Source organism: Rattus rattus, chromosome 16 (genome assembly GCF_011064425.1).
Source record: "Rattus rattus isolate New Zealand chromosome 16, Rrattus_CSIRO_v1, whole genome shotgun sequence".
Lineage (NCBI taxonomy): Eukaryota > Metazoa > Chordata > Mammalia > Rodentia > Muridae > Rattus > Rattus rattus.
This window is the reverse complement of record NC_046169.1, coordinates 29476173-29503204: the sequence shown is the minus strand read 5'-3', so window position 1 is coordinate 29503204 and position 27032 is coordinate 29476173. Positions and strand designations below refer to the sequence as shown.

The 27032-nt window shown below is 43.1% G+C and overlaps 1 protein-coding gene across 1 annotated transcript in view; it reads right to left on the bottom strand.

Annotated features, from left to right (window-relative positions):
• Nucleotides 1-2775: 2775 nt before the first annotated feature.
• Nucleotides 2776-27032, bottom strand: part of Sbno1 (strawberry notch homolog 1) — a 53835-nt gene continuing 29578 nt past the window's right edge. The window contains exons 16-32 of the mRNA XM_032887269.1: nucleotides 26728-26879; nucleotides 24645-24842; nucleotides 23570-23737; nucleotides 23304-23479; nucleotides 22693-22824; nucleotides 19356-19491; nucleotides 18422-18534; nucleotides 18247-18318; nucleotides 17792-17891; nucleotides 14043-14117; nucleotides 10477-10623; nucleotides 10299-10393; nucleotides 10112-10210; nucleotides 7796-7933; nucleotides 7180-7256; nucleotides 5261-5454; nucleotides 2776-4296 (exon numbers count right to left, since the gene is read on the bottom strand). Of these exons, the coding sequence (XP_032743160.1) occupies nucleotides 4154-4296; nucleotides 5261-5454; nucleotides 7180-7256; nucleotides 7796-7933; nucleotides 10112-10210; nucleotides 10299-10393; nucleotides 10477-10623; nucleotides 14043-14117; nucleotides 17792-17891; nucleotides 18247-18318; nucleotides 18422-18534; nucleotides 19356-19491; nucleotides 22693-22824; nucleotides 23304-23479; nucleotides 23570-23737; nucleotides 24645-24842; nucleotides 26728-26879 (2215 nt within the window). The 3' untranslated portion in view covers nucleotides 2776-4153. The remainder of the gene's footprint in view (nucleotides 4297-5260; nucleotides 5455-7179; nucleotides 7257-7795; nucleotides 7934-10111; nucleotides 10211-10298; nucleotides 10394-10476; nucleotides 10624-14042; nucleotides 14118-17791; nucleotides 17892-18246; nucleotides 18319-18421; nucleotides 18535-19355; nucleotides 19492-22692; nucleotides 22825-23303; nucleotides 23480-23569; nucleotides 23738-24644; nucleotides 24843-26727; nucleotides 26880-27032) is intronic.

Sequence of the window (27032 nt, the reverse complement as noted above, 5' to 3'; positions counted from 1 at the left end):
CCTTTCCTTTCCTTTTTCAAATATGAAACCATGAAGCTCACTATAGCTTCCAGAGAACGAAAAAAGAGCATAACCAGTCACCTGGTAACAGGATGAGGGATGGTGCTCAGATGCATCCCAAGACGTGGGTAACAAGACCCCCAGAGCCACGAGGCAAGGACGAACTCTTAACACAAAAGTACTGACTCTGCTAAGGAGTATTCCACAGCTTCCTAAGTTAAAAAAAAAAAGGGACGAAGATGCCCAGGCGGGGGTCTGGAAAAGAATAAATAGGAGGGAAAGGAAGGAGGAGCAAAAAACCAAGTGAACGGGTCCCGATTTACAAGATTTACACTCGCAACGAGGAAGAGCTCACACTCGCCTATACACTATGTACATATGTAAGCACAGCACAGAAGAGAGGGTGGGCACTCACACTGCCACCTACTTGATCTCCCTGTCTCTCTCCCTTACAGGGCTCATCTCATTTAGACGGCTAGCCTGGTGAGGCATTTTCTTGCAAATAATTTGTCTACTCAGCTGCAGCCATAACATGGAATCCTTGGTTCCTTTCAGCACTAGAGGACCAAAGTACCTGTGTTTTGTGTGTGTGGTTCACCAGAATCCATACCCACAGGACAGACTCTTAACAAACAAACCATAATAGCAGTTTCTCTTGTCATGGGGATGCCCCAACTAACTAAACATTCAGGGTGTGGATCCTGGATTAATAGCAGCTTTGCTGAAACTCCATTCCTAGGAAGTGCAAGAGTCCACAAGGGTCTTTCCTTAAAACCAGGATCCCTGGGTAAGGTCTCACAGGGTAAGAACCTCTCCACTTTCTTTCAAAATCAAGTCACAATGGCCCTTGGGCTAATATGGGAAGAGGCGGGCAGGATAAGGCTCCTTCACTGTAAATGGTGGCTCCTCCTACCCCTTTCTCTGCTTTCTCAGAAAGTGTTCAAATGGCATAGCACAGAAACCAGCAAATAAAAAAGGCTACAGCCAAAACTGTGGCTATAAAATGCTTACTTCCTCTTGAGTTTGGAAGTTTAGAACTTCTCTCTACACAGACAGAACAAATTACAAGCTTTATTGTTGCAGCTCGAAAGCTTTCGTAAGTGCTGAGTAAGAATACATACACGTATGTACACACCTACGGCGTCCGCAGTACTCTGGGTACACATTCTTGCTAGTCTACACACAGGAAAAGAGACCCTGGAAGCAGATCTGAGATTTAGTAGTAAAGAGAGAAAACTGCTGTCTCACCAACTCGCATTTACAGAAATACTTTCTGACTGACCGCACCACCAACAACTATTTGACCAGAACACGGAGAGGGCAAGCCTGCGGCACAGGGATTGCTAGGGGAGGAGCATGGCCTCCCCAGCTAGCACACCTGAGCAGCGTGGGACCTAGGAGTGATTTTCAGCACGAACTTCTGTAAACTCTGAAAACACTGATGGGACCAACACTCGGGTCTGCTGCTCAGGGCTACGTTACAAAAGGCATCTCAGAGGCTGACGGCCATATGCTGAAGAGAGTTAAGTGAGGCGCGGGGTGCTTGCCTGCCTGCCTGCGTGGCATTCAGACCCCGAAGGAGACTGAACTGACTTTACAGGACAGTGGCTGAAAAGACTTGGATTTGGACAAAAGAAACCTCTTGAATGCCAAAGCTCGCCTTATGACTTTTGTAGGGGCAGAGTGCGAACAGCACATCCTTCCCTCCAGAGAGGTTGGGCACCAATCGCAGGCATCTCTCTCACACAGACACAGACACACGGACACACTCACACACTCTCACACACACACACCCCACAGTGGATGAAGGCTGACTAGCTTCTATCTGTCCTGCCATACTATTTGCCTTTTGAAGTCTGCTTTGAAAGGGCTTTCAGATGCCTAATATTTGTGGTCTTTTCCTTATTAAACAATAAAAATGTAAAGAAATGTTCTTTGATGAACAGGATCCACAGATACTCGTGCTCCAGGACCAAGTGTCACAGCATCATCAACATGGGTGATGTGTCCACTAAGCACAGACTAGAGAAATCCTGCAGGTGGTGCTTTGAAAGCACCGGATAAACCAGGACCTGCATAAACAGACATCCACACACAGAACAAGGGGGCTGGCACCTTAGGATACAGAATCAATCTCATCCTCTGTGACTTGGTCTCCTGGAGAAAAAAGTCAAGTTACACTGCTCTTCCTCGGGCTTTTACTTCAGTATGCCAAGAGAGCTGAATGGTCCGCCACTTCAAAACAAAAGCTCGGAGGTTGTGTAAAGGAGGACAAAATCCCACTCTCAGTGGCCACCTGGATCAGGGCCACCGAGGGCCATTGTTTGATGTTCATGAGATCACTCACTGCCTGAGATACACGGAATGAGGATAACAGTTGCATCCACTGGGCAAAACGTGCCCAAGAACAGAAACCATTCACCATTTGTTCTTTGAGGCACTAAGAATAAATAAATCCAATGCAGTATTACGGTAAACTTAATCCTAGTAACTGGAGAGAGGGAGAGTCCCATGCGCTCCATCAGGTCTCTGTCACTAAACACACCTCACCCAATTCTTTGAGAAGATTAAAAAGCTACAAAGAAAACAATTAGACTGGAAAAACATTCAAAAGTACCATCATTTACCCCATCCCCAAGATGGCCTCAGACTTCAGCAAGGGGCTCAGTCAGACTCTAAGGCTACCTGGAAGGCTAAGGCAGCACCAGGTTCTACAGAGCCCTGCTATCCTATGCCTGGAGTCCCCAGTGAGGGCCTAAGCAAGAGTCCACTTCGTTAGTATAATAACTTTTTTATTCAACATCTACAAGACTTTGTTATCTTGTAGTTTTTAACCAGATTTTATACAATCTCAATTTTTTAATAGTGCAACCTGTGCAAGCAAAAAAGGGGGGAGGGGAGAGGGGAGAAAAAATTTGGGGAAGGGGAGGTAAGGAGATAAAAACCAAAAGACCAATTGTCCCCTCACTCAATTTTTTTTTATAAACATCTATTATAGGCGAAACAAAACTTACCCATGTTATAGATAAGTGTCTATTCACATTTGTACATTAGCATTTAAACAGCGGAGATAATCTCGACAATGTCTTACAGCACATTAAACAATATTCAAGTTACTGGGTAACGAGAACAACATACAGCAGAAAGAAGCCAAGTGTTTCTCACTGTCTAGTTTACAACTCAAGTACGGTTTCCGGTTCGAATGACAAAGCAGAGTCAGATAATGAAGTAGAAAAGATTGTGTGTAAGACAGAAGCCAATCATATTTCTTCCTAAAACTATGCTTAAGTTAAGGAAAACGTAACTTATGATAAGGCTCAGAGCCATGTTTGCAGCACAAATTAGGAATACTATTAACATATTAAAATGAACTTTTAAAGAGTTTTATCACAAAAAAAAGTATGCACTTACTACTTTAACAAGAAACTTGGGGCAGGGAGGAGCGGGCAGGGTTGAGGGCTAGAAGCAACACCCAGGTATCAACACTAGAAATGCAATACCCAATGCTGTACATGTCCAATGTTTCTCTCCATATGTGACTTCTGTGGTAATCTTGATTACACATGCTTTCAAAGACATGCACCGCTACAAATGAAAAACAAAAGCTACAAATGAACCTGAATGCATGGCACGCAACGCAACCCTTCACTTCATGCTGTAGGAGACATTGTTTAAGTTGGAAAATAAACCAATATATATATTCAGTATTTAGACTTGAAACACATGCATTCGGGGAACTCCCACAGTCATGACAAGGATGTACTGTGTTAACCCTGAGCACTGTAGAAAGGAAAAGTAAAGCCAGTTTGAGAAGTTCCAAGCCTTTTCAACCAACTGTGGCCTTGTAGCGTTTAACAAACTCACAGACAGACTGACACATATGTTCACACACACATACATCCGCTCTGCTCACCCAAGGTAAAAGCGCACAGGCAGCCCCTCGGAAGCAGGAGGAAAGACATGTGCCCCCTCTGCTCTATTCGCTGTCAGCTTTGCTGCCTATTTCCAGGTTTGTCCACAACCCTCCCCCACCCCCCCAAATTAACTAGAGAGCACAACTGAAGTTAAAAAAAAAATTCTTTGGAAAGTGTCCCTGATTTTTATGCAAGTGGTGCTCTCACAGCACTCAACCACGCGAGGAAGCCGCTGCTCTTTACACGTTGCTCAAGTTGGTGATGCTCTGTGGGTGATGCTGTTGCCACAGCTGCTTTTGTTGGACTGCCAGTTGCTGAGACTGGTCTGAAGTTGACAGGAGATTTACAAGAGGAGACACACAATTTGCCGGAATGATCAAACCTGTAATTAAGAAAACACGATGAAGTGGAGTTGTCCAGTAGAAGCCACAGTGCACTATACTTTCTCAGAGAACTGTAAAAAAAGTTCCACCAGAAACCAGACAGGCAGCCAGCACTGGACATAAGCAGTCCCAGGCTCCCAGAAGCCTCATGTGCGCATGCACACACAGGAACGCATGCCCCAGTGGATCGCTATCTTCTGAGGAAGGAGCTCGGTGTGCGGTACAGCACTTTCCCATTTACACTCATCAGCTTCATAAACCTCACAGACGTCACCCACTCTGCCACTCGATAAGATGCGATGGCTCTAAGACAGAGTGAGAATGAACATCAGAGGAGTCAGGAACGGCAGAGCTCGGCCCACAGTCTTGTGAGGGCAACTGAAGGCTCAGGTCCCAGGTATGGGAGTTTCAGATCTGTTCTGTGGAGGATCTGAACTCAACATAGCAGTTAAATGTCCTTTTTCTTTTTTTTAAAAGCCAGCAGCTAGAAACTCATTTATATGAAACTTTTACAACCATAATTGGAGTTCAAATAAAGTTTACTAATTAACAAGGAGGCCTACTGGTCTCCCCACCTAGTTTCTGAAGGACTCAAAGCCTGAAACTGCTCAGCCTGGGAAAGGAGTCAGGTTGTCTGGAGAGCAGAGAGGGGCAGCGGGTAATAAGCATGAAGAGCTGAGAGAGAGCAGCCCCAGAGACAGACATTCACAGGGTAATTACTGTCAAATCACAATGTCCACGACAAGGGTCAAGTACAAGCAACCATGGTGCCTGCTTGTAATCCCATCTCCTTGAAGAGAGGCAGCCAGATAATTCTAAGTTTGAAGCCAAAAACTGCAGAGTAGCACGTTCTGTGCTCACTACTAGAACACAGGGGAGACAACAAATCTCTGATGTCAGAAGTGAAAAATACTGGGTAGGATGTGAGCCTTTCCCCACCACCAAAATAACAATGATGCTTACCTACGATCCGCTGCCCGTCTTCGGTCCTGAGCCGCACTATCTGCATTTTCACATTTGTGCCGCTGACAGAGGCCAGAACGCCCTCCACCTTCGTCCAGACGCTCAGTACTGAGCCACACAGTACATAGTAAGTACGGCAGCGGAGACCAATCTCACAAACCAATCCTAAGCTTGCTTTTTTGCAATTGCCACGCCTAGAAAATATTGAGGAGAAAGAGGTATAGAAACACGCTACATACATGAATCATCTGTAAAACCTAGCTACATTTCGAGAAGAAAATTGTTATTTGACTTTGTCCTAGAAAATCCTTTGGGCTATCCTTTCCAATCTAAGGTGTCACATTACGTCTGCACGTTCGGCTGTGCGTGGGATGGCCTGTGTGCATACTGGGTTAGTGGTAATCCTATCTGTACACTTGACACATCAACACAGTCTCCGCTGTGGGGCGCCTGCTGTGAGAACCACCCACCGGCTGATGCTGGCACTGAGCTAGGGCCTGCCTCAAGGGGGATGAGCGGGAAATGCTGATACCTGGAGCAAACCAACGAGAGACGTAAACTGAGAAAACAAAAGGCCATACAGTCCTAGTCAAATGTTTGCCAATTCACTGACACATGTAAGTCACCACCAAAGCCACATAAATGTAACACAAGGAAAACAAACCAGGTGTGTAGGTGGCTCCTCCAGAACAGGAACTGTCGTCCCAGTGACCTACCTCGACTCCTGGATCTACACAAGGTAGAGGCTAACAGCTGTTCTCTGACCTCCCCATGCGTGCCCTAAAATAGTATCATGGAAGTATGCTCATGCACGTAAACACCCCGTATGAGATTTGATCTACTTTTATGAATATGGATGTTGTTGTGCCTGCATTACGTCAGTGACTCATGTGGGGCATGTCAGTAGAAAGCATGGGGTCCGGCAGAGCTAGTCTAAGTTACGGGTGATGCCGCGTCATTTAACATGGATGCTAGGAATTGAACCTCAGTTTCCTGAAGGAGCAGAAGGCCCTCCTAACCACTGAGCCATCTCTTCAGCTCCCACCCCACCTTTTAGTTTGTTTGTTTGAGACAAGGTTTCCAAACCTGTTCTAGAACTCCCTCTGGAGACCAGGATGTTCTGGAACCCAGAGATCTGCCTGCTGAGTGCTCAAAGGAGCTCTTCGGCTCCTTTCTTTTTCATTTGCTTGTTTTGAGGCTTAGTCTTGTACACTGTGGCCTCAAGTCTGAATTTTCCTGAGTGATGAGGCAGCAGACATGAGCCTCCAGGCCTAAGCAGTTAAGGTTGTTTTTGATATTAAAGACAAAGACAAAACAAGAGGGATACAGATACAAGCATGAACAATCCCAGTATCCAGGAGAAGTAGTGCTAGGTAGGAGTGTGCCAAATTCAAGGCATCAACTACAAAGTTTCATGGTTAGCATGGACTAGACCCCCCACTACACACACACACACACACACACACACACACACACACGGGAATGAGGGGAGTGAGGAGGAAATGAGAGAGGAAAGTAGTGAGATGCAAGTTTTACCAGAGGGATAGCAATTAAGGCCATAAGTTAGGGTTCAATGTAGCCCAGGCTGGACTCCACTCCCTATGTAGATTAGGATGATCTGGAACATCGTAAGTATGGGATCACAGGCACTGACTACCGTGGCAAGTCTCTGCATAGAAGTCTGATGAAGTAAACTGTGCCTACCAATAGGCAACTCATTTATTTACTCGCAACCGCCCATTCATAAAGAATGGAAATGTACTTAGCCAGCCATTGTGGCTACTGTTCTTGAGTTTGGGAGGTGGAAGCAAAAGGATCATAAGAAGACTCTACACCCTCACCTCCCAAATTAGAGAAAAAAACCCCACGTCTTTAAATCATGTCTTAAAGAAATAAGTGAGGCGACAGGAAACACCAACCAGTATGCGTGAGTACAGGTGTCTGCAGAGGAGTTGTACTGATCCAGCCAGTGTACCAGGGCATCGTCAGAGACGACCTGCAAAGACAAGGGAGAACCACACTGCCACAACTGGATAGCTGACCTAGACAGTGACCCCAGAGGGAGTCCACGGCGACTGCATCTTCATCAGGAAGCCCAGCCCCATGTGCAGCAGGATGCAAATATCACCAAGAAAGGTAGCCAAAGCCCCTGGGACTGAGCTTTGCAGAGATCTGGTTGAACAGCCACTTCCAAATCAGAGTGCCCAGGTTAAGACAATACTTTTCAGAAGGTACAGAAGTAACGCTGGGAAAAGCATTGACTATTTTCTGGAAACTCATAGGATAAAAACTTGCAGCTTCCTCATGGCAAGTCAAAAGCTGGTTGGAAGGACTGTCCCTTACTAAACTGCTGCAGGTCCTGGGTACTGAAGAGCACGCTTATCTTGTCTCAATGGGCAGTAAAACCTTCAAACCACAACAGCAAAAACTCGCTACTGTACAAGGATCATCATCCTTGAACCCAGAAACTTTGAAGACATGGCTTCCAATCATGGAGCGAGCATTGACACAGCACAATATATAAGTGACAAATACCTTCTTATATTTCTTTTTCAGATCAGCATAAATTTCTAGTTTCAGTTGCTTCCCAGTGTTTGGTCGATAAATTAAGAACAGTTTCTTCTTGGGGTTTACTTCTTTAACTAAGATTGCAGTTTTTTTGTTGTTTCTTATCTATAAATAGAACAGAAAACGTAAGAAATTGACCCTACATAATTAAAAAAATCCTATCACAATATCACAGCAGCAAACAGTACAAAGACACACCAGCTGGGTAGTAAATGTGCAATCAGGAGTCTACACTTCAGGCTTCAGCCTGGGCGGAGGCTACTTTATTAACTCTGAGCAAATTGAGGGTCATAACAGTGTTTGCTTTTATTTTTCTTTGAGACCTTCCTCCCCCACCCCCAAAGATGGAACTCACTACATAGTCCACACGCGCCTTGAACTCAGGGTACTCCCACCTCAACCGCCAATGTGAGCTCCTATGCTTGTATCCACACAGGTCTTCTTGTATAGCCATTTATTTACTGAAGATTCCCCCCTTCCTTTCTTTTCTTCCTTTTTCTTTTGTTTTCAGAGACAAGGTTTCTCTATGTGGTCCTGGCTGGCCTTGAACTCAGAGATCACCTCTGAGTGAGTGCCTCTGCCTCCCAAGTACTGGGATTAAAGGTGTGAGCCGCCACCACCCAGTACAAATTTTTAAATTAAATATAGCCTTTCTCCCCTTTCTTTCCTTTGTCTCCTCCCGCATGCCCCCAACTTCTCTCAAATTAATGTTTTCTATTTTGTAAATCTTTCTCTCACACAATCTTTTTTTTTTTCTTTTCTTTTTTTTTTCCGGAGCTGGGGACCGAATCCAGGGACCACTGAACTAAATCCCCAACCCCTCTTCTCTCACACATTCTTAAAACTATAACTACAACCTGCCCAGCCCATAAATATGTTATTTGTAGGTATGTGATTTCAGGGTTGACCACTGCCATTGGTCTGACTCTTACTGAGAATTTCACAGATATATGAATGTATTTTTGATCAGTCACCTCATCTTCCTCTAGACCCTAGAGCCAATTGAAAACATCCCCTTACCAACTTCCTGCCTTGCTATGAACATTTTATCCCCAGCATCTGATCAGAGCTAACCTAATGTCTATGAGCATGGGACTATCTATTGGGGTGCGCACAGCTTAGCAGTTGAACCTCTTTCCAAAGCTATCAACTGCCAACAGCTTCTGGCAAGGTGTGACTTTGCAACTCCCTTCTTATCCACAGAGACCTTAGAAAGGGTCAGAATAAGCCTAAGGGTTTACTGGACATGTTGTGTCTTGTACATGGAGTCACAGCAGAGAAGACTCAACAGTTAAAGAGAAAAAAAAAGTTTTTTTGAGACAAGGTTTCTCTGTAGCCCCGACTGTTCTTGAACTCAGAGATCTACCTGCTTCTGCCTCTCATGTGCTGAGATCAAAGGTGTGTGTCACCACTGCCCAGTAAAAAATTCTTTATCGTATAGACAAAAGCAAATACTTCTACTATTAAACAATAAGAGAAAATTAGAAAACCATCAAACTATGGTATTACTACAATATTCCAAAAAGCTAGCTAACTATGGGAAAAGACTGGGCTGGTATGGTAGGCAGCACAGGCCTGAACCTGGCACCCTGAGTCTGATGTGCATACACAGCCAGCATTGATACACAGGGAGCCCTGAGCTAAGATGGTGGCTACGGGTCCCATCTCTAGACTTAAGGGACACATTTAATGTACTCAGGAAAATGTATGCCACTGTTGGTGTCACTGTAGTAACATTGTCTCTGAAGTCCCAGAGGCACAGTCAACAGCAGTCAAGTTAACATAGGCCTTCCTAAGGCCTATTCTCCTCCAAAACGAACACTAGGCAGACAAAGCAAACAAAAGGCAGGCAGGATGACTGATGAGAAGAGATTACGTTGATCCACAGAATTAACCAAAGGCTAACAGAAGAATATTCTCTGTAACTGCTCCATGCTTCCACAGCACAGAACTATAACCGCCCAGTTCAGGGGATTTAATGCCCTTTCTGGCCTTTGTGTGGAAGATGGTCCGCACTCTGTACAGACAGACATGAAGACAAACGTCTGTAACCAAGAGTAACAGTAGCCCACACTGGAGCGCACACCCATACACATAGTAATAGTAGGTGAAAAATTAACTTAAAGGCTATGGTGAGCCCGCAGAGTCAGACACACAGCAAACACTGAGTTCAAGGCTAGTCTAATCGACAAAAGGTTTGCAGGACAGACAGAGCTACACTGTGAGATACATAGGTAAGAATCAAAGACATAGATTCTTGGTAGGACTTTAAGAAAACTCAACTCGTACTTGCAATGATAAGTAAAAGCCATCGTCGGGTCCTGTCAGCTCTGCCCAAATCTTGGTTGCTTCATCCCAGGACATTCCCCTCTCCACACTAATCTGTGAAAGACATGGAGAGATTTAAATGGAGTTCATGTATGTGAACGCTAGTACGGAACATGGACATGGAACATATATGTAGACTTACTGTGTATAACTCTACATGGCCAGAGGTTGAGTATCCTGGAGTTAGAAACTTCTTGACATCACTCTTCCTCACCTTTTCATCTCCAGAACCCAGATCTTACATTAAGATAGAAACAGAAGTGTGTAAATGGAGAGATACTCAGGCCCGGGAGCAGAGTATAGTGAGGGTCCCCACTCACCTAGGATTCCCATGTCGTATCTCCCATTCTTCTTGGCATTCTGAACAACTGCAGTGAGTGTGTCTGCAAAATACTGAAACAACGCATTCTGCTGATGCACCTCCATGCCCAGAATTCTGTTTAAGAATTTTCCTATATTGTTATAATCTGCAAAGACAAGATCGTAAGAAAAATTCCATGAATTCCCTTGTTAAATTAAACATTTATTCTTCAGCTAGGCAACCTTTCAAAGTGTGATCTGTGGGTGCAGTCTCTCCCCAGGTGTTGTGGTGCTGAAACCTGCCACCAGCAAAGCAGCACGCGCTCACAAGACAGTGCAGTTCCCTCCCTTTCCTTCAATGTAATTTAGCACATGAGATGGCCAACACCAAGTCTCTTAGGTTTAATTTAACACATGTACATTTTCCACATATGGGTAAGTTTTGACTGGAAGAAATAGCTAGAGCTGTTAGCCACTAAGCCACTCCTCTAACCCTATTTACATTTTAAAGATAGGGTTTCTTTGCATTCCTTTTTGTCCTGGACCTCACTCTTGTAGACCAGGTTGGCCTGGAACTCACAGATCCACCTGCCTCTGCCTCCTAAATGCTGGAAATAAAACCATGTTGTGTGTGAGGGTATGTGTACTTAAGTGGGAGAAAACTGAGCACAGATTCTCTGTAAGCTCTTAACTGCTAAGCCATCGTTGGAGAGCCCAAATTCTTTTGTTTTGAGACACAGTCTCCATCTTGTCTCAACTTCCCCAATGGTAGAATTGATTACGACCACACTCAGCTTACCACCACCACCACCACCACCACCACCACCACCACCACCACCACCACCACCACCACCACCACCACCACCATCATCTATATTAAAGGCAGGTTTGCTGGAAAGCTGCACTTGAGTGAATGCATTAGCGCAAATTCATTAGCTCCAAGGACCAAGGCCAAGTCACCATGGGAAGAGGGGAAAGAAAGAAAGGGGTACTGGCAGAGAGAGGAGGGAGAGGGAGGAAGGGAGGGGTAGGAGAACAGAAGAGGGGAAGAGAGAGAGAGGGAGAAGGAGGGATGGAAGAAGAGGGGGAGAAACCAACATTAAATTTCTTTTTTAAAGATTTATTTATTTTATGTATATAAGTACAGTGTAGCTGTCTTCAGACACACCAGAAGAGGGCATCAGATCCTGTTACAGATGGTTGTGAGCCACCATGTGGTTGCTGGGAATTGAACTCAGGACCTCTGGAAGAACAGTCAGTGCTCTTAACCACTCTCCATCTCTCCAACGCCCCCCCAACCCACACACACACATTAAATTTTAACTTCAAGTTCAACTGCTAAATTTGTGGCTCTCAACCCTGGAACTGGAATGCCTAAAGCTTTGGAAAAGGACTCATGCCTGAATTGTTTCTGGATTCAGATACTGCTTTTTTTCTTTTTTGACAGTGTTTTTCTGTGTAACAGCCCTGGTTGTCCTGAAACTCCCACTGTAGACCAGGCTGACCTCAACCTTCAGAGATCTTTCAGCCTCTGCCTCCCCAGTGCTGGAATTAAAGGTGTGTGGCCACTACATCCAGCTCCTGATAACTTTTAAAAAACTTAACCCCTATGAAATATGGGGGTGGATTCAGCATTTCTTTAAACCTTAGCCAGAGAGGGTAACTTAGCTTATACCTGTAATGCAAGCATTTGGGAGGCTGAGGCAGGAGGACTGCTGCAGCTGAAGAACAACTTTGGTTACATAGTGAGTTATAGCATAGACCACAGAGTAATATAATAACCTGTCTGAAAAAAACCCAAAAAACAAGAAAGGCTTGACAAGGTTGATCACATCTGTAGCCAGTGCTAGACATAAAGGTGGGGTCCAAGTGCATGCGGCTCATCCACTTATGTATGGACTAAGGCTATTGGCCCAAGACCTGCATACAGTAGACTACATACAGAGTAAGTTAAAGACACACTTGGCTCATGCAGTAAGACTCTGTCTCAAAGATAATCCAGAGTACTCTAGGGCAGAGGCAGATGTTTCTTTCAGTTCCAAGGCCAGCCTGGTCTACACAGTGAGTTCCAGGACAACCAGGGAGACACAGAAAGACTCGGTTTCAATAAACATATACACCAAGCAAGCAAGCAAGCAAGCAAGCAAGCAAGCAAGCAAGCAAATGAGAGGGTGTTTTAGCAAGATCTAGCCAAAATTATTGAGGTCATTGCCAAAAATCATTTGGAGGATAAAAGTCCACAAGAATACAAAAGTAATGACACCATCAGGGATGTAAGGAAACCCACTGTAACCCAAACAGGACTCTATGTACTGGGAAAAACTGTTTTTAGTTGTGGCGTGGCTCAAGACCTTAGCACACTTTTAATCCAAGAGCTTTCTGCTTGAATATTGTAAACTGGGTAAAGTCACGATAGTTCAAGAGGTGGAACAAGAACTGGTTGACAGGTAGGAACATAGGAATTAACAAAGAGACAGAGAGTAAGGGGAGGCAGGAGAACAGATAGAGACGCACAGGAAGTGGAAGTGAAAGTCAGCTGGGTGTTTCCTCTGCCTCTCTGGGCAGGTATTTACCATAGCATCTGGCTCCCAAGACCTGACTAGTAAAATTCAAAGATTGAGATTTTGTTAAAAAGACGATAGATACATTAGACCCCTGTTGGAACACTTTCTTTTCTTAGGAGATGGTCTGTAATTGATGGGCACATGTCTGTGCAAGGCCATGAAATCCGGGACAGGACACACATGGGGCTTTCTTCTTTTCCCTGCCCTGCCTGCCCTGCCCTTGTCTCCTGTCTTACCTGTGACATTTGCATGGATATTTACTTTTAATAATTCCTATGTATAGGAACAAATGCTAAAAACACATCAGCAAATAAACAACACTGTACAAAGGAGGTGTCAAGCTGGGCACAGTGGCTGACACTTAGTCCTAGTATTCAGGAGGCAAGGCAGGCAGGTCTCTGAACACAAAGCCAGCCTGGTCTATCTATAAAGTGATTTCTAGGAAGGCTAGGGCTACAAAGAGAAAACCTGTCTCAGGATAACGAAGCAAAGCAAAACAAACGAAACAAGATCAAAAAAATCACTAGAGTGCTTCAGATAACTGAGTGGAACAGCATTTCACTAGTGCATAGAAAGCTCTGCATTACATTCTACAACTACCGTAATCCCAGCACTAGGGTGTCTGAAGCAAAAGTAATGCTATGAGAACAGCAGGGCCAATGTAGCCAAGAATGTGACTGTGTCACAAAAATACAAAGTCACAACTTATCGGGAAGTGCTTGCCATCGGAGCCTAAGGAGTTTGATCACCAAACCACCATGTAAAAAGAGCCAGATCCAGTGGCTCCCATCTTGCAAGAAATCCTTGTAGGAGGAGGCAGATACAGGAAACTCACCCAGAAACTCAAGAGTCAACTAACTTAGAGTAGTCAGTACAGATGCAGAAACAGACGGCCTGAAAAGCAAAGTGGAGGGAAAGAACATTTCCCCAGTCATCCATGTGAGTTGAGGCTTCTTTAGTGCACAATAGCATAAAGGCAGCTCCACTAGTCCAAGTGACATACACATACAGTGTGACGTTACCTTTATCAAGAGTAAGAATTCCTGAGCGATCTTCTACATTAATCAAGCCCACTCCTATCAGTCCTTGTCGAACATCTGTAAGATAACAAAAATATGAAAATCTTCACAATCCAAATATCTCAATGAGCTGTTGATAGAGCATGAAGATCTAATGTGCAGGGGTAGGAGAAAAGGCTCAGCAATCAAGAACACTGGCTGTTCTTCCAAAGGACCAGGCAGGGTTCAATTTAGTAGCTCAAGGTCACTCACGACTGCCTGTAATCCAGATTCAGAGGACCTGACACCTTCGCACAAACACACATTTAGGCAAAAGACCAATGTACATGAAATAAAAACGAATTAGCCTGTGTGTGCTGCTCTGTTGCACTCACCTGAATTGAACTGGTAATCAATGCACCCAGTAATCTGTCCAATCCTAACCCTAACCACCCAACCTCACTGAGTGCCGGGTTTGTCTTCTAAGTGTTTGTAGGACTGGAGACTGGACTGCAGCTGTCACCACTAAAACTAGAGACTGGACTGCAGCTGTCATCACTAAAGCTTCCCTCGCCCTTCCTGTTTTTTTTTTTTTTTTTAAATATTTATTTATTTATATGTAAGTACACTGTAGCTGTCTTCAGATACACCAGAAGAGGGCATCAGATCTCTTTACAGATGGTTGTGAGCCACCATGTGGTTGCTGGGAATTGAACTCAGGACCTCTGGAAGAGTAGTCGGGTGCTCTTAACTGCTGAGCCATCTCTCCAGCCCTCCCTCGCCCTTCCTTAAAACAGCACTCAGAGGTTGAGGTGGAATAGTTAAAAGTTCAAAAAAAAAAAAAAAAAAAAAAGTTAAAAAGTTAAAAGTTGAAGGAAGGAAGGTCGGTCGACCAGTCAGCCTCCTTTCTTTTTTTTTAAAGTTATTTCCTCTTCTTTTCCAGAATTATTTATTTTGTGTCTATGAGTACACTGTAACTATCTTCAGACACACCAGAAGAAGGCCTCATCCCATTACCGATGGTTGTGAGCCACCATGTGCTTGCTGGGGATTGAAAACTCAGGACCTCTGGAGGAGCGGCCAGGGCTCTTAACCGCTGAGACATCTCTCCAGCCCTCTTTTTCCAGTTTTAAATAAGCCTCGTTAGTTGAGCGATCTGCATGGTGACCAGACTGCCTTGGCGCAATCAGAAAGGAGGCCAGAACCAGTCTTTTTTATGACGCACTGAGACTACATACCAGCCTATTTGGAGGAAAAGATGTCCCCCTCCCTTCCTCCTTCCCTGACCCATTTTCCCTCTTCCCCGATACACTCAATAAATTTAAAGTAAATCCAAAAAAAAAAAAAAAAAAAAAGTTAAAAGTTCAGCATGGGCGAGTTTCAGGCCAACCTGAGTTTAGTAAGTGTGTCTCAAAAACCCAAAACAGAACTGCCGAGATTGCTCAGTAGGTAAGAATGCTTGCTACCAAGCTTCTGACCTCCACTAATGCTGTGAACACTGATCAACCAGCCCCAACACTCAATTATAAAAACATAAAAAGCCTTCTCTTTTAACAAGAGTGTGCTGTATATTCTAGATCCTTTATCTGGAAACCTAGACACAAAACTGCAGCAATCTCGCACAAGTAGGATAACAGCTGACCAGTGTTCACATAGAGACATCATAAATGTGCTCACTCAGGTTTTGCCTACAATAATGCAAAACGCTAAACATGGTAAATGTTGAATAAGCAACCAACATTAACAGACCTCCCTCTGCATCCCCGAGGCAGGGTCTTGTCATGTAGCCCCAGCAGTCCTGTAACAAGGTCTGTAGAACTCACAAAGATCCACCTGCTTCTGCCTCCCAAGTGCTGGGATTACCGTTGCCCAGCAACAATGACTGGCTTGGTTGAACTTTTAGAAAAGATACGTTTAGGTGAGTGCTAAGACATCTGGCACACTAGGCCCAAAACCATTTTCAATCCTAAGAACTGAAAAGCCCAAAAAGAGAGAGGAATATGTGTGGTCTCCAACAAAGATATACAAATAAGATGATAGGATCAATATAGATCAACAGGACTCCTTTTAGGAATGAATCCTACTGGGTCAAACAAAACAAAACAAAACAAAACAAAACAAAACAAAACAATCAGATCACATACACCTAAAGAAGATACCTGTGGAAGCTCAGAGCTGTATTCTAGAAAGCATCTGTATGCCAGCAAGTGAATGAACTTCATCAACAGGAAACTATAAGAAACTGGGTTGCCCATCATGGTGGTGCACAATGTTATAAATCTTAGTCCTCAAGGCAGAGGCAGGGAGATCTCCCTGAGAGTTCAAGGCCAGCTTGATCTATATTAGCATTTGCAGGCCAGCCAGGGCTACATGAGACCTTAGGAAAAAAAAAACAAAAACAAACCAAAACACAAAAAACCAAAAAGAAAACCCTAAGTTCCCGTTACAATGAAAACAACTGTTCTGTACAAGCACTGTATGTGAGGCACACACACGGCACTCCTGCACACATGTGGCCCCTGACAAAACCAGAAAGAAATAAACAATAAAAGGTGACTTCTTTTTATTTTATGAGTATGAATGTCTATATGCATATGCATGCATGTGTACTCTGTGCAGATTCCTTCTGGTGGCAGAAGAGCATGTCACATCCTCTAGAAATAGTTAGAGAATTATAAGCCCCAATGTGGGTGCTGTCAACTGAACCTAGGTATTTTATAAAAGCTGTGAATACTCTGAACTGCTGAATCATCTTTCTATCTCCAGTCCCAGTATTATTATTATTTTTTTCTTTTTTTTCTTTTTTCTTTTTTTCGGAGCTAGGGACTGAACCCAGGGCCTTGTGCTTGCTAGGCAAGCGCTCTACCACTGAGCTAAATCCCCAACCCCTCAGTATTATTATTTTTAAAGTAAATTTTTATCTCATTTGTATGCATGAGCATAGATACTTTTGCATGTAAAGGTTAAGACAATTAAACGGATATTAAGTATAACTAACATATTCTCTCTCTCTCCCTCTCTGTTAAAATTTACCTAGGCAATCTTGACAGTGTAAAAAGGGTTGAAAAACACCCGCTATGCAGGATTTTTACTAAGGAATTCTCAAACAAACATGAAGACATGTTACATGCCACATGGGATTGGCACTCATTTGATGTGTCTTGTTACTTGGCTTTCATTTTAAATTTTTGTTTTGAGAATTAATTATTATTTGAATTTCTTTCAAGACAGGGTCTCACTATGTAACTCAGGCTATCCTGTAACTTACTCTTGTAAACCAGGCTGGCCTCCAACTCAGAGATCAATCTGCCTCTGTCTCCTGAGTACTGGGATTAAAGAGCTGTGCCACTATGTTAGTCTTTCAAGATTTACTTATTTGTATGAGTGTTCTGCCTATATGTATGTCTGGTGTGCAGTGTCCATACAGGCCAGAAGTTAAGCTTTGGATACCCGAACTGGAGTTACTGATGGTTTGTGAGCCACCTACTAAGTGCTGGGCCCCAAACAGGTCCTTTCCAAGAACACTAGTGTTTCTAACTGCTGAGCTATCTTTCTACGCCCTGCTTTCATTTTTTTATAGATAGGGTCTCACTATATAGGTCAGCCCTAAAGTCATCATCCTCTTGTCTCACCAGGTTGCGTTCTGGGATTACCGGAATACAATCCTCTGCCTAGTCTGATACTGGGGATGGAAGTCAGGCCTTCACTCATGCAAAGCATACAGTGTAGCAACCAAATAATAGCTTTCCAAGTTATGCTCAGTTCTAGGTTACCTTTAAAGAATTCTCCAGGGTAGTCTGGAGGTGGTGATACCATAGGAGAATCCAAGTTTACAATGGACTTCATAACAATTTCTAAAGCATTTCTTCCATACTGTAATAAAAAAAAATTATGTTTCAACCAGGTTCAACATGTGGGTAATTCTTTAACCAAGTAAAAGCTATAAACTATAATTGTACCAAACATTCATAAACAATGGACATATGTTTTAGGACTACCTATTCTGTGCCTTTTCAGACAGTAGATGTTCAATACATTAATGACTTCTTTTATTTCTAATAACATATCTTGATGCCTTTCCAAATATTCTAGGAACGTTTTCCAACAGCAGTGTAAAATGTGCGCACGGACAGGTCTGTGATGTGCCAATAAGAAGATAGAGAAGGCAACGCTGAAAACAGCAGTAAGTAGAGTGCGTGGCTCCACACCGAGAGACAGGGAAACGCACCTTGTTGTCAAAGTTGAACCTGCTGAGATCTCTAGATTCTGTTGCTCTTCTGTCGCCATGTGTAAGTGCCCCCTGGCAAAACAGAAAACTCCTGATCAAACCCTTATCAATTCTTCCCAGAAGTCAGTTAACATAAATGATCTGTAACGCACATCTAGCACAACTCAAAACTCACCAGACTCTCAAGTCTCTTAGCAACAATAGACGCAAACCTCTGTTCTCCAGCCAGCTCCGAAATCAGAAAAACATACTCCGGAGCAGTCACTTGGTTTGACCTGTGTGTTCTTCCTGTAACAAAAATGTGTACAGTTCAATGATCATGCTCACTGGACAGAAATTAGGCTATTTTGAGACCCTAACTGGTAGCTTTAATACTTAAAGGGTATTAAAGTGACAAGGTCACTTGTAGTGACAAGGTCTCATGTAGTCCAGGGTGGCCTCAAATGCACTATGCAGTTTACGTTAGGCCTTACACCCCTGGTACTTCTGTCTACCAATCCTGTGTGCAGAGGACAAGCCTGCAGACCAACCTGGCCAAGTTAGCACTAACAAAACACCCTAAAAAAGAAGATTAAAGGTAACACAACTCTTCCCAGCTCCCTATAACAGCAATTTAAACTCTTAAACCTTGGCATCACGACTCAAGGATCAGAGCCTGCCATAAATGTCCAAATGCTGCCACCATTTGGTTAGCTAGTGTTCCTGCATAACCAATTTGGATGTCATGGGTAGACAGATCACTAGGTCTTAGGATCATGCATATGAAAAGGAAGAGTAATGTAGCCCTCATGGAGCTATTAAGAGCTAAAATAACTGGGGAAATAGTGGGCTGCTGTGAAAGACCCAAATGGTGTACAAATCTACAATGAAGATACTTCTGGGGAACCCTGTTCTAGAAGGACAGGACTCCTTTGCAATCCATCAAAGATCTCAATACCATTTGAAAACAGGCAAAAAGGAGTTCATCATCCATTGCATACCACAATATATACAGAGAACACACTTCCAATACAGAATCTGAGAATTCTATAGGCTCCTGGTATCTCATACAGACAGACTCCCAGAAACTCTTATCTGTCCTCCCAGTGGGATGCAGTGCAGATACTTACCGAACTGCTGAATGGCCCTATCAGCACTCCAGGGTAACTCTAAAGTCATGTGAACTCTTCTCCTTTGATTCTTAGCTCTCCGATCTGCTTGTAATGAAATACCTGAGCTGGCGGCTTCTGAGATAATAGCAATATTCTGTGTCAAATTAAAAAAGGAAATAAAAATCACCTCTAGGCAAACTGAAAGAGAACGTTCTTCAGTGGACAGTGATGGCCAGCAGTTTGTTCTCTGCTCTCTTTTCATAGGAGTAAGATGCCCTAATATTAGTTGGGAGGGAAAAATGAATTCAAAGCCATCCTGGGCCATGGAGCAAGACAAAGACTCAAAAAGACAAAAATAGTGGTGGTCCTGCCTATTTCAGACGCTGAGGCAGGAGAATCACTTGAAATTTCAAACTGAAGAAAAGGAAGACATACTAGACAGAGTAAGGTCCTATCTAAAGAAAGGGACTAGAGGGGGGTGGGGGGTAAGAGAGGTAGTAAAAAAGCCTTTTGAGACAGTTTCCTATGTAGGCAAAGCTAGCCTAAAACTAAGGGTCCATCAGCCTCAGATTCAAAAGTTCCAAAATTACAGGCATATGATGTCACACACTTAGAAACATGTACACGGTTGGGGATTTAGCTCAGTGGTAGAGCACTTGCCTAGCATGTGCAAGGCCCTGGGTTCGATCCCCAGCTCAAAAAAAAAGAACCAAAAAAAAAAAAAAAAAAAAAAAAAAAAAAAGTTAAGAAACATGTACATGACAGAAGAGGCATCTTATTTAAACCATAAGTAGGGAAAAGCAACTTCTGCATAGCCTGATCACCTGAGTTCAATCCCAGGAGCCAATGGGGTAGAGGGAGAGTACTGATTCCCATGTATCCTGACCTCCACACAAATGCCATACCATGCCTATTCACAAACGTACCTCTACATAAAAATAAATAAATAAATAAATAAATAAATAAATTTTTTGAAGATATAATTTAGCAAAGTACTGATTTTGACAAATTCCTTTTATATTTGGGCCTAGGTTCATGAGAAAAATCACATAAACTCTAACTCAAATCCCAGGGGACTCGACATAGTCTTCTGGCCTCCAGAAGCACCCAGAGCACACTCGTGCGTGTATACACACTCAGGTAAAAACTCATACACAAACGAGCATGGTGGCACAAATCTTTGATCCCAACACTTGGAGGAAGGAAGGGCAAAGGCATGGGAACTTCTGAGTTCCAGGCCAACCTGGACTGGACAGCTCCTGGCCAACAAAGGCTATACAGTGAAAACTGTGAAAGAGGAAGGGAAGGGAGGGGAAAGCAAGGAAGGGGAACAGAAAGTCAGCAATTGTGGCCTCACCCTTTACTCATAGCAGAGGCAGGCAGATTTCTGAACTGTAAGCCATCCTGGTCTACAGAGTTAAGTTCCAGGAAAGCCAGGGATACAAAAAGAAAAACCTTGTCTCAAAAAAAAAAAAGACAAGAGGCTGGAGAGATGGTTCTATAATAGGATCTGATGCCCCTCTTCTGGCATGCAGATATGCATGGAGATAAAGCGCTCATTCTTTTCTTTTTTTTTTTTTTAATTTATTTAATTTATACATGTGAGTACACTGTAGCTGTCTTCAGACACACCAGAAATGGGCATCAGATCCCATCACAGATGGTTGTGAGCCACCATGTGGGTGCTGGGAATTGAACTCAGGACCTCTGGAAGAGCAGACAGTGCTCTTAACCACTGTGCCATCATCTCTCTAGCCTGATAAAGCATTCATATACATGAAATTTTAAAAAAAGGAGAGAGAAAAACAAAACAAAACAAGAAAAAATTCTCATACACAAAGAAAATACATATAAAACTTTTAAGAAAGCAATTACTTCCTTTGAGCTGGAGAGGACTCAGTGGTTTGGAATACCTGTTCTTAGAGGGAACCAAGACTTGATTCCCAACACACATGCAATGGCACACTACACCATCTATTACTCCAGTTTCAGGGGACTCAATGCCCTCTTCTGGCCTCTATGAGCACAGGCAAACACAACATTCATAAATATAAAATAAAGTTTTTCTTTCTTTGAGATATTCCCTGGCTGTCCTCGAACTCACTCTGTTGTTATTAAGACAGACTCACTAGACCAGCCTCTCTGCTGCTGAGCACTGAGATTAAAGTAATGCTGTAGCACTCACTTTCTAATCAGTTTGTTTGTTGAAACAGGGTTTCTCTGTGTGGCACTAACTTACTCTGAAGACGTTGGCCACGTTGACCCCAAACCTCCCCAGAGCTGGGATTAAAGGTATATCCCACCACTGCCCAGCAGTATTCTTACTGTTCTAGACTCAAAATTAAATGACACTAGACTTCATGACATTATATGCTAATTTTCCTTGTCAGTTGACTAATGGGACAAATAAAAAAAATTTCTGTTAAAGTATAGAATAGAGTTTACTCAGGGCATGGGGAGGGGAGATAAGAGTCTAGTAGGGGCAGAGTGGGTGTGGGGAGTAGAGACGAGGAAGAGTAGAGGGCAGTCATGAGTACATGGAGAGAAGAGCAGAAAGGAATGGGGAGAGAGTAAGAGGAAAAGTGCAAGAGAGGAGCAATAGTGAGACAATTAGATCTTGAGGGCTTCTGTTGCTAGGTTCATTATATAATGGCATTGTTAAAGGTGATGAAGAGTCAGAGGTAGAGTCTAGGGCTGGAGAGAGGGCTCAGCGTTAAAAGTGCTGACTGCTCTTCCAGAGGTCCAGAGTTCAAATCCCCTTGTGCTACCATTTTTTTTTTGGTTTCCGCTTACTATCACAACATGAACAGAAGTGTTCCTCATGCTCTTCCTTCACAATAGACTGAAAGTGTGAAATCATCAGCCAAAACACCTTCTGTCCTAAATGTTTTGAAGAATATTTAATGGCAGCTATGCAAAAGTAACTGACACAAAAGGAAAAAGAGAGAAGGGAAAAGAGATTAAAGCAATCACAACCATGATCTACTATTTTTATACTCAGATAAAGGTATCCCTATCTCTCTTAATCTAAGTCTTCAGACAAAGCCTCATATAGTCCAGGCTGGTTCTTCTACTGCCTCAGAAGAACGGTCTTCTCTCTCCACTTCTCAGGCACCACCTCACCTGGCCTGTGCATGTAAAATTCAAAGGTTCTCATGCACGATACGCAACGCATACTACATTCACCATATAGAACCTCAAGTACTTAAAACAATCATTGCAATTACGAATTAAAAAGACTGTTCAGTAAGCATATAAATGATACTGTGGGTGTGGGGAAATGAAGAACAGATCCTTCTGAAGCTGAAAATATACGCAGCTGCCTTCTGATGAAAAGCACCCATGGAAAGAATACCTTGTCTCCATCCATGAACCTCTGCTTCTCCGTGATGTTCAGAATCTCCACAGGCACATCAAGTTCAGACCTTGACTCGTAGGATATACTCCCATCATCATTGCTCACCACCCGCCCCTTGCGGCCAGTCATCTGAGAATAAACGGGTACACAGTCACAATCACCAAAGAGGCACAACAGTACAGGAACCAAGCACAGACCGATCAGACAATGAGGCAGACAAGGGCTTCTAAGGACACTCGATCACAGACTTTAAGATGAAGAAAGGGACTGGAGAGATGGCTCAGGGGTTAAGAGCACTGACTGCTCTTCCACAGGTCCTGAGTTCAATTCCCAGCAACCACATGGTGGCTCACAACCATCTGTAACGGGATCTGATGCCCTCTTCTGTCATGCAGTCACATAGGCAAATTGAGCACTCCTATTTTTTTTTTTTTTCAGAGCTGGGGACCAAACCCAGGGCCTCAAGCGCTCTACCACTGAGCTAAATCCCCAATCCCGAGCACTCCTATTTGTATATAAATGAATAATTAAAAAAAAAAAAAAACTTTGAAAGATGAAGAAAATGTCATCAAGAGGGAAGGCAGCGAGCGCTAACCACATCTATTTACCTCAGCCACATTTTCAGGACCACCGAGCTCATCGATAAGCTCATCCAGGGTATTAGGCGGGAGGTCCTCAGCTAACTTTTCCAGCTTATCAAGGAGGTCTTTCTTCATCTGCTGTGCCCTTTCAACAGCATCTTGGCTCGTTATGAGGCTGCTGTTACTGTTGCTGTTACTGTTGGCTGATGAAGAACATCTGTTAATCACCTGACAAAGTTCAATACCTGATTTCATCAACAGCACTTTCCAAAGCAGAAGATTCGGTGTGGTACCTGGTGCACTGTTGGAAGCAGGTGAGATGACTGGTGCTGAGGAGAAACTGGGCCGCTTTGATCCAAGACCAGATGCTAACAAGGCACTTTGAATGGAATCTGGATCGATACTTTTCTTCTTTTTCTTATCTTTGCTTTTCTTATGATCTTTCCTAATTAACCATGGATCTAAAAAGACCAGGCAAATATGTATCAAATAACTTGTTAGAACATAATAAAGAAGCTAAGTTCAGTTTTGCTGACTACTTGTAGAAGTGTTGTCAAGTAGCAGTGCCCAGAGCATTCATTCTCACACAGAGAGCTACCATTCCATATTTGGAAGTTAAAAATTGCAAGCCCATGGACAGCCTGGCCTTGCAATCCCTTGATCACAGAACTCAGGAACACTGAGGAAGAAGGATAGGATCCAGACTAAAGTCACATTCCCAAAACTTAATATAAAGAAATGAATGTTCAGGTCTACATCATCCAGGGCTACATAGTGAGACCCTCTCCTGATATCAAAAACAGTTCCAAAGCTGAGCTCATCTCCTTTTTTTTTTTTTCTTTTTTCTTTTTTTCGGAGCTGGGGACCGAACCCAGGGCCTTGCACTTGCTAGGCAAGCGCTCTACCACTGAGCTAAATCCTCAACCCCGAGCTCATCTCCTTTTATCTTAGGGTCAAAGCTCTAATAGGCAGACAAGCTTGTTCTACACTACAATTAAAATCTGTTGGATCACAAACAAATACATAAAAAAGATCATTTATGTTTTGAAAGATTTGAGTAATTTTTAATCACAGATATTTGTGTATATCTGTATGAAGATTGGTACAAGTCTCTTTGGAGGTCAAATGCTCCTGGAATTGGAGTCAGGAACTAAGAAGCCCTCAGAGCTAGATGCTGGAAAATGAACTCAGGTTCTCTACAAGAACAGTATAACCACTGAGCCATCTCTCCAGCACCTAGAAAAGGTTCTCTTTCTTGTTTCTCTTTGAGACAGGGTCTTACTGTGTAAACTTGGCTGGCCTAAAATTCATAAAGATCCTCCTGCCTCTGCTTCCCACACAACAGCTCAGTCTCCTCCATGAACTCACCGTCCTCGTTGTCTTCGCTGGACTCATCTCTGAAGGGATTGAAATCATCATCGTCACCAGAGCTCATGTTTTTAGAGCTCTCATAGTCGCTTTCTTCATTATCAGAGACATCAGATTCACTCCCACTGTCGTCAGAGCTGCTTCCAGTAAGGCCACCAATTTTTCGTGCTTTTTTGGCTTCTCGAGTAATTTCTTCACCTACCCTCAAGACCCAAACAACATTCAGCTGGAAATTCATTGTGTTTTTTTTTTTTTTTTTAACTTTTGTTTGTTTTGAGATACGTGTGCGTGCGTGCGTGCGTGCGTGTCTGTTTGTCCATCACCCTGCCTGTCCTAGAACTTGCTCTGTAGACCAGGCTGGCTTCAAACTCAAGAGAGATATACCTTCCTCTGCCTCCCAAATGTTGAGATTAAAAGCATGTGTTGTTGCATGAAAGATAAACTGCCCAGCCTAAATTCAGTGTTTCTAAAGACCTACTGTGTCATATTTTAGTTTGTGAGTTGAGTCTAATGAGAAGTGCAGACAGTAAGAGTGTACATGTGAAGAACAAAGCAAGTTCACAAGAACCAGGACTCAGGTGTGGTCAGCTGCTCAGCAGGAAACTAGATGTGTGAATACAAACTGGAAACTGACGGGAAAGAAAGTGAGGAGCTGAGTCAGACCACATGATACGCACACATAGTCTCAGACCACAGAAGTTAAATAAAAACTCAAGACTAAGTTCAAACAAAATCAGAGTCACACTCACAATGAACTATTAACTAGTTTTGAAAAGAGTTAATAGTAACTAGACATAAAATACCGAGAAAACTTCATGTGTAAGAGCTGTGTGGTGGCACAGTTATCTAGTCCCAGGTCTGTCTCTGTCGAATCCAAAGCTAGCCTAGTCTACAAAGTGAGTTCTAGGCACATCAGGATTACATGAGACAATGTCTTGACAGATAAAGGAAGTGGGGAGAGACAGACAGATGACATACTGATAAATACAATCTGATTTTTAAAGGCAAATACATGCTTGGTTTGAAGTATCTAATATTTAAAAAAACAGATAGTGAATGCTCAAAAACTCAAATCAAAACTCCAAGAAGTTCTCTAACTAATGGAACAGAGAAAACCTAACTTCTTGTGACACAGGAACATGTCAGCGTCTCTACGATACTACTGATCACAGGGCACTATTACTTCCTGTGTTCCTCAACTAAAATGGAGAGGGTGTGTGTGACAGTGGTTGTAGCCCACTCATTCACTTCAGGTCCCTTACAAATAGAGAAATCACTGAAATGGTTCAGCAGACAAGAGTGCTTGTCACAAAGCCTGAGGAGCTGAGGAGGACCCCAAAACCTACATGGTCAAAAGAGGGGACCAACTCCTGCAGGTTGTCCTGTAACCTCCACACTCACAGCAATACATGTGCACCCACAAATGAGTTTAAAAAAAAAATTTCAATAGGAAGAATGTGTATCTTGTCATATCTGCAATGATTCCAAGAGTGTCAGGTCATTAGTTAAACACAACAGAAAGCACTCAATCACATATTCTAGTTTATAACAATCCAAGCTAATCAGCAAACATGAATACAAGTTCTAATAACTAATAAGTACACTAACTTAATGAGCCTCTTAAGCCTTAATCATCAAGGCAAACAATTCCTGCAACCCCAGCTGCTCTAAAAACTGAAGCAGGAAGAATGCAAGTACTACCCACCCAGTACTACCAAAAACACGGGCAAGAGGATAGGGCAATGACCAGCCATCAATGTTTACAAAACCGCAGCTTTGACGACACAAAGAATAAATGAACTAAATGAACAATCCAAGCCAACCCTCTAATTTCCTAAGACTGACCAACAAGAAAAAGCATCAGCTCTTCCTACTCAGAGAAAGCAGGAGCATCAAACGGCTAATTCTTTAAACAAAGACCAATAGCACTGTCAGCATCAACTACTTAAAGAAAAGCACTCACCGCTGAGGATTTAGCTCAGTGGTAGAGCGCCACCTAGAAGGCAAGAAGGCCCTGTTCGGTCCCCAGCTCCGAAAAAAAAACCAAAAAAAAAAAAAAAAAAAAAAAAAGAAAAGCACTCACCTTTCCGCTTCTTTATTTTATTCTCTTTACAAGGACTATCTCTTGGTGAACTGTTGTTACTTGGGGCTGTCAAGTCGATTCCTAGCAAACTATAGAGTTTCTTCCTGTCTGGAGCAGGGAAGTGTTTTTCAATCAGTGACTGCAATACCCCTCTGTAGGAAAGAAGCAGTGAAACTTACTACTCAATGGGGTGCCTGTGAAGTACTTACTAAATATTTTTAATACATTTTCTTCAATTTTAAGATTTTCTTAACTAGCTCAAGTAAATTTTGAGAAGCCTGTCCAATAGCATTATACAAGGCATA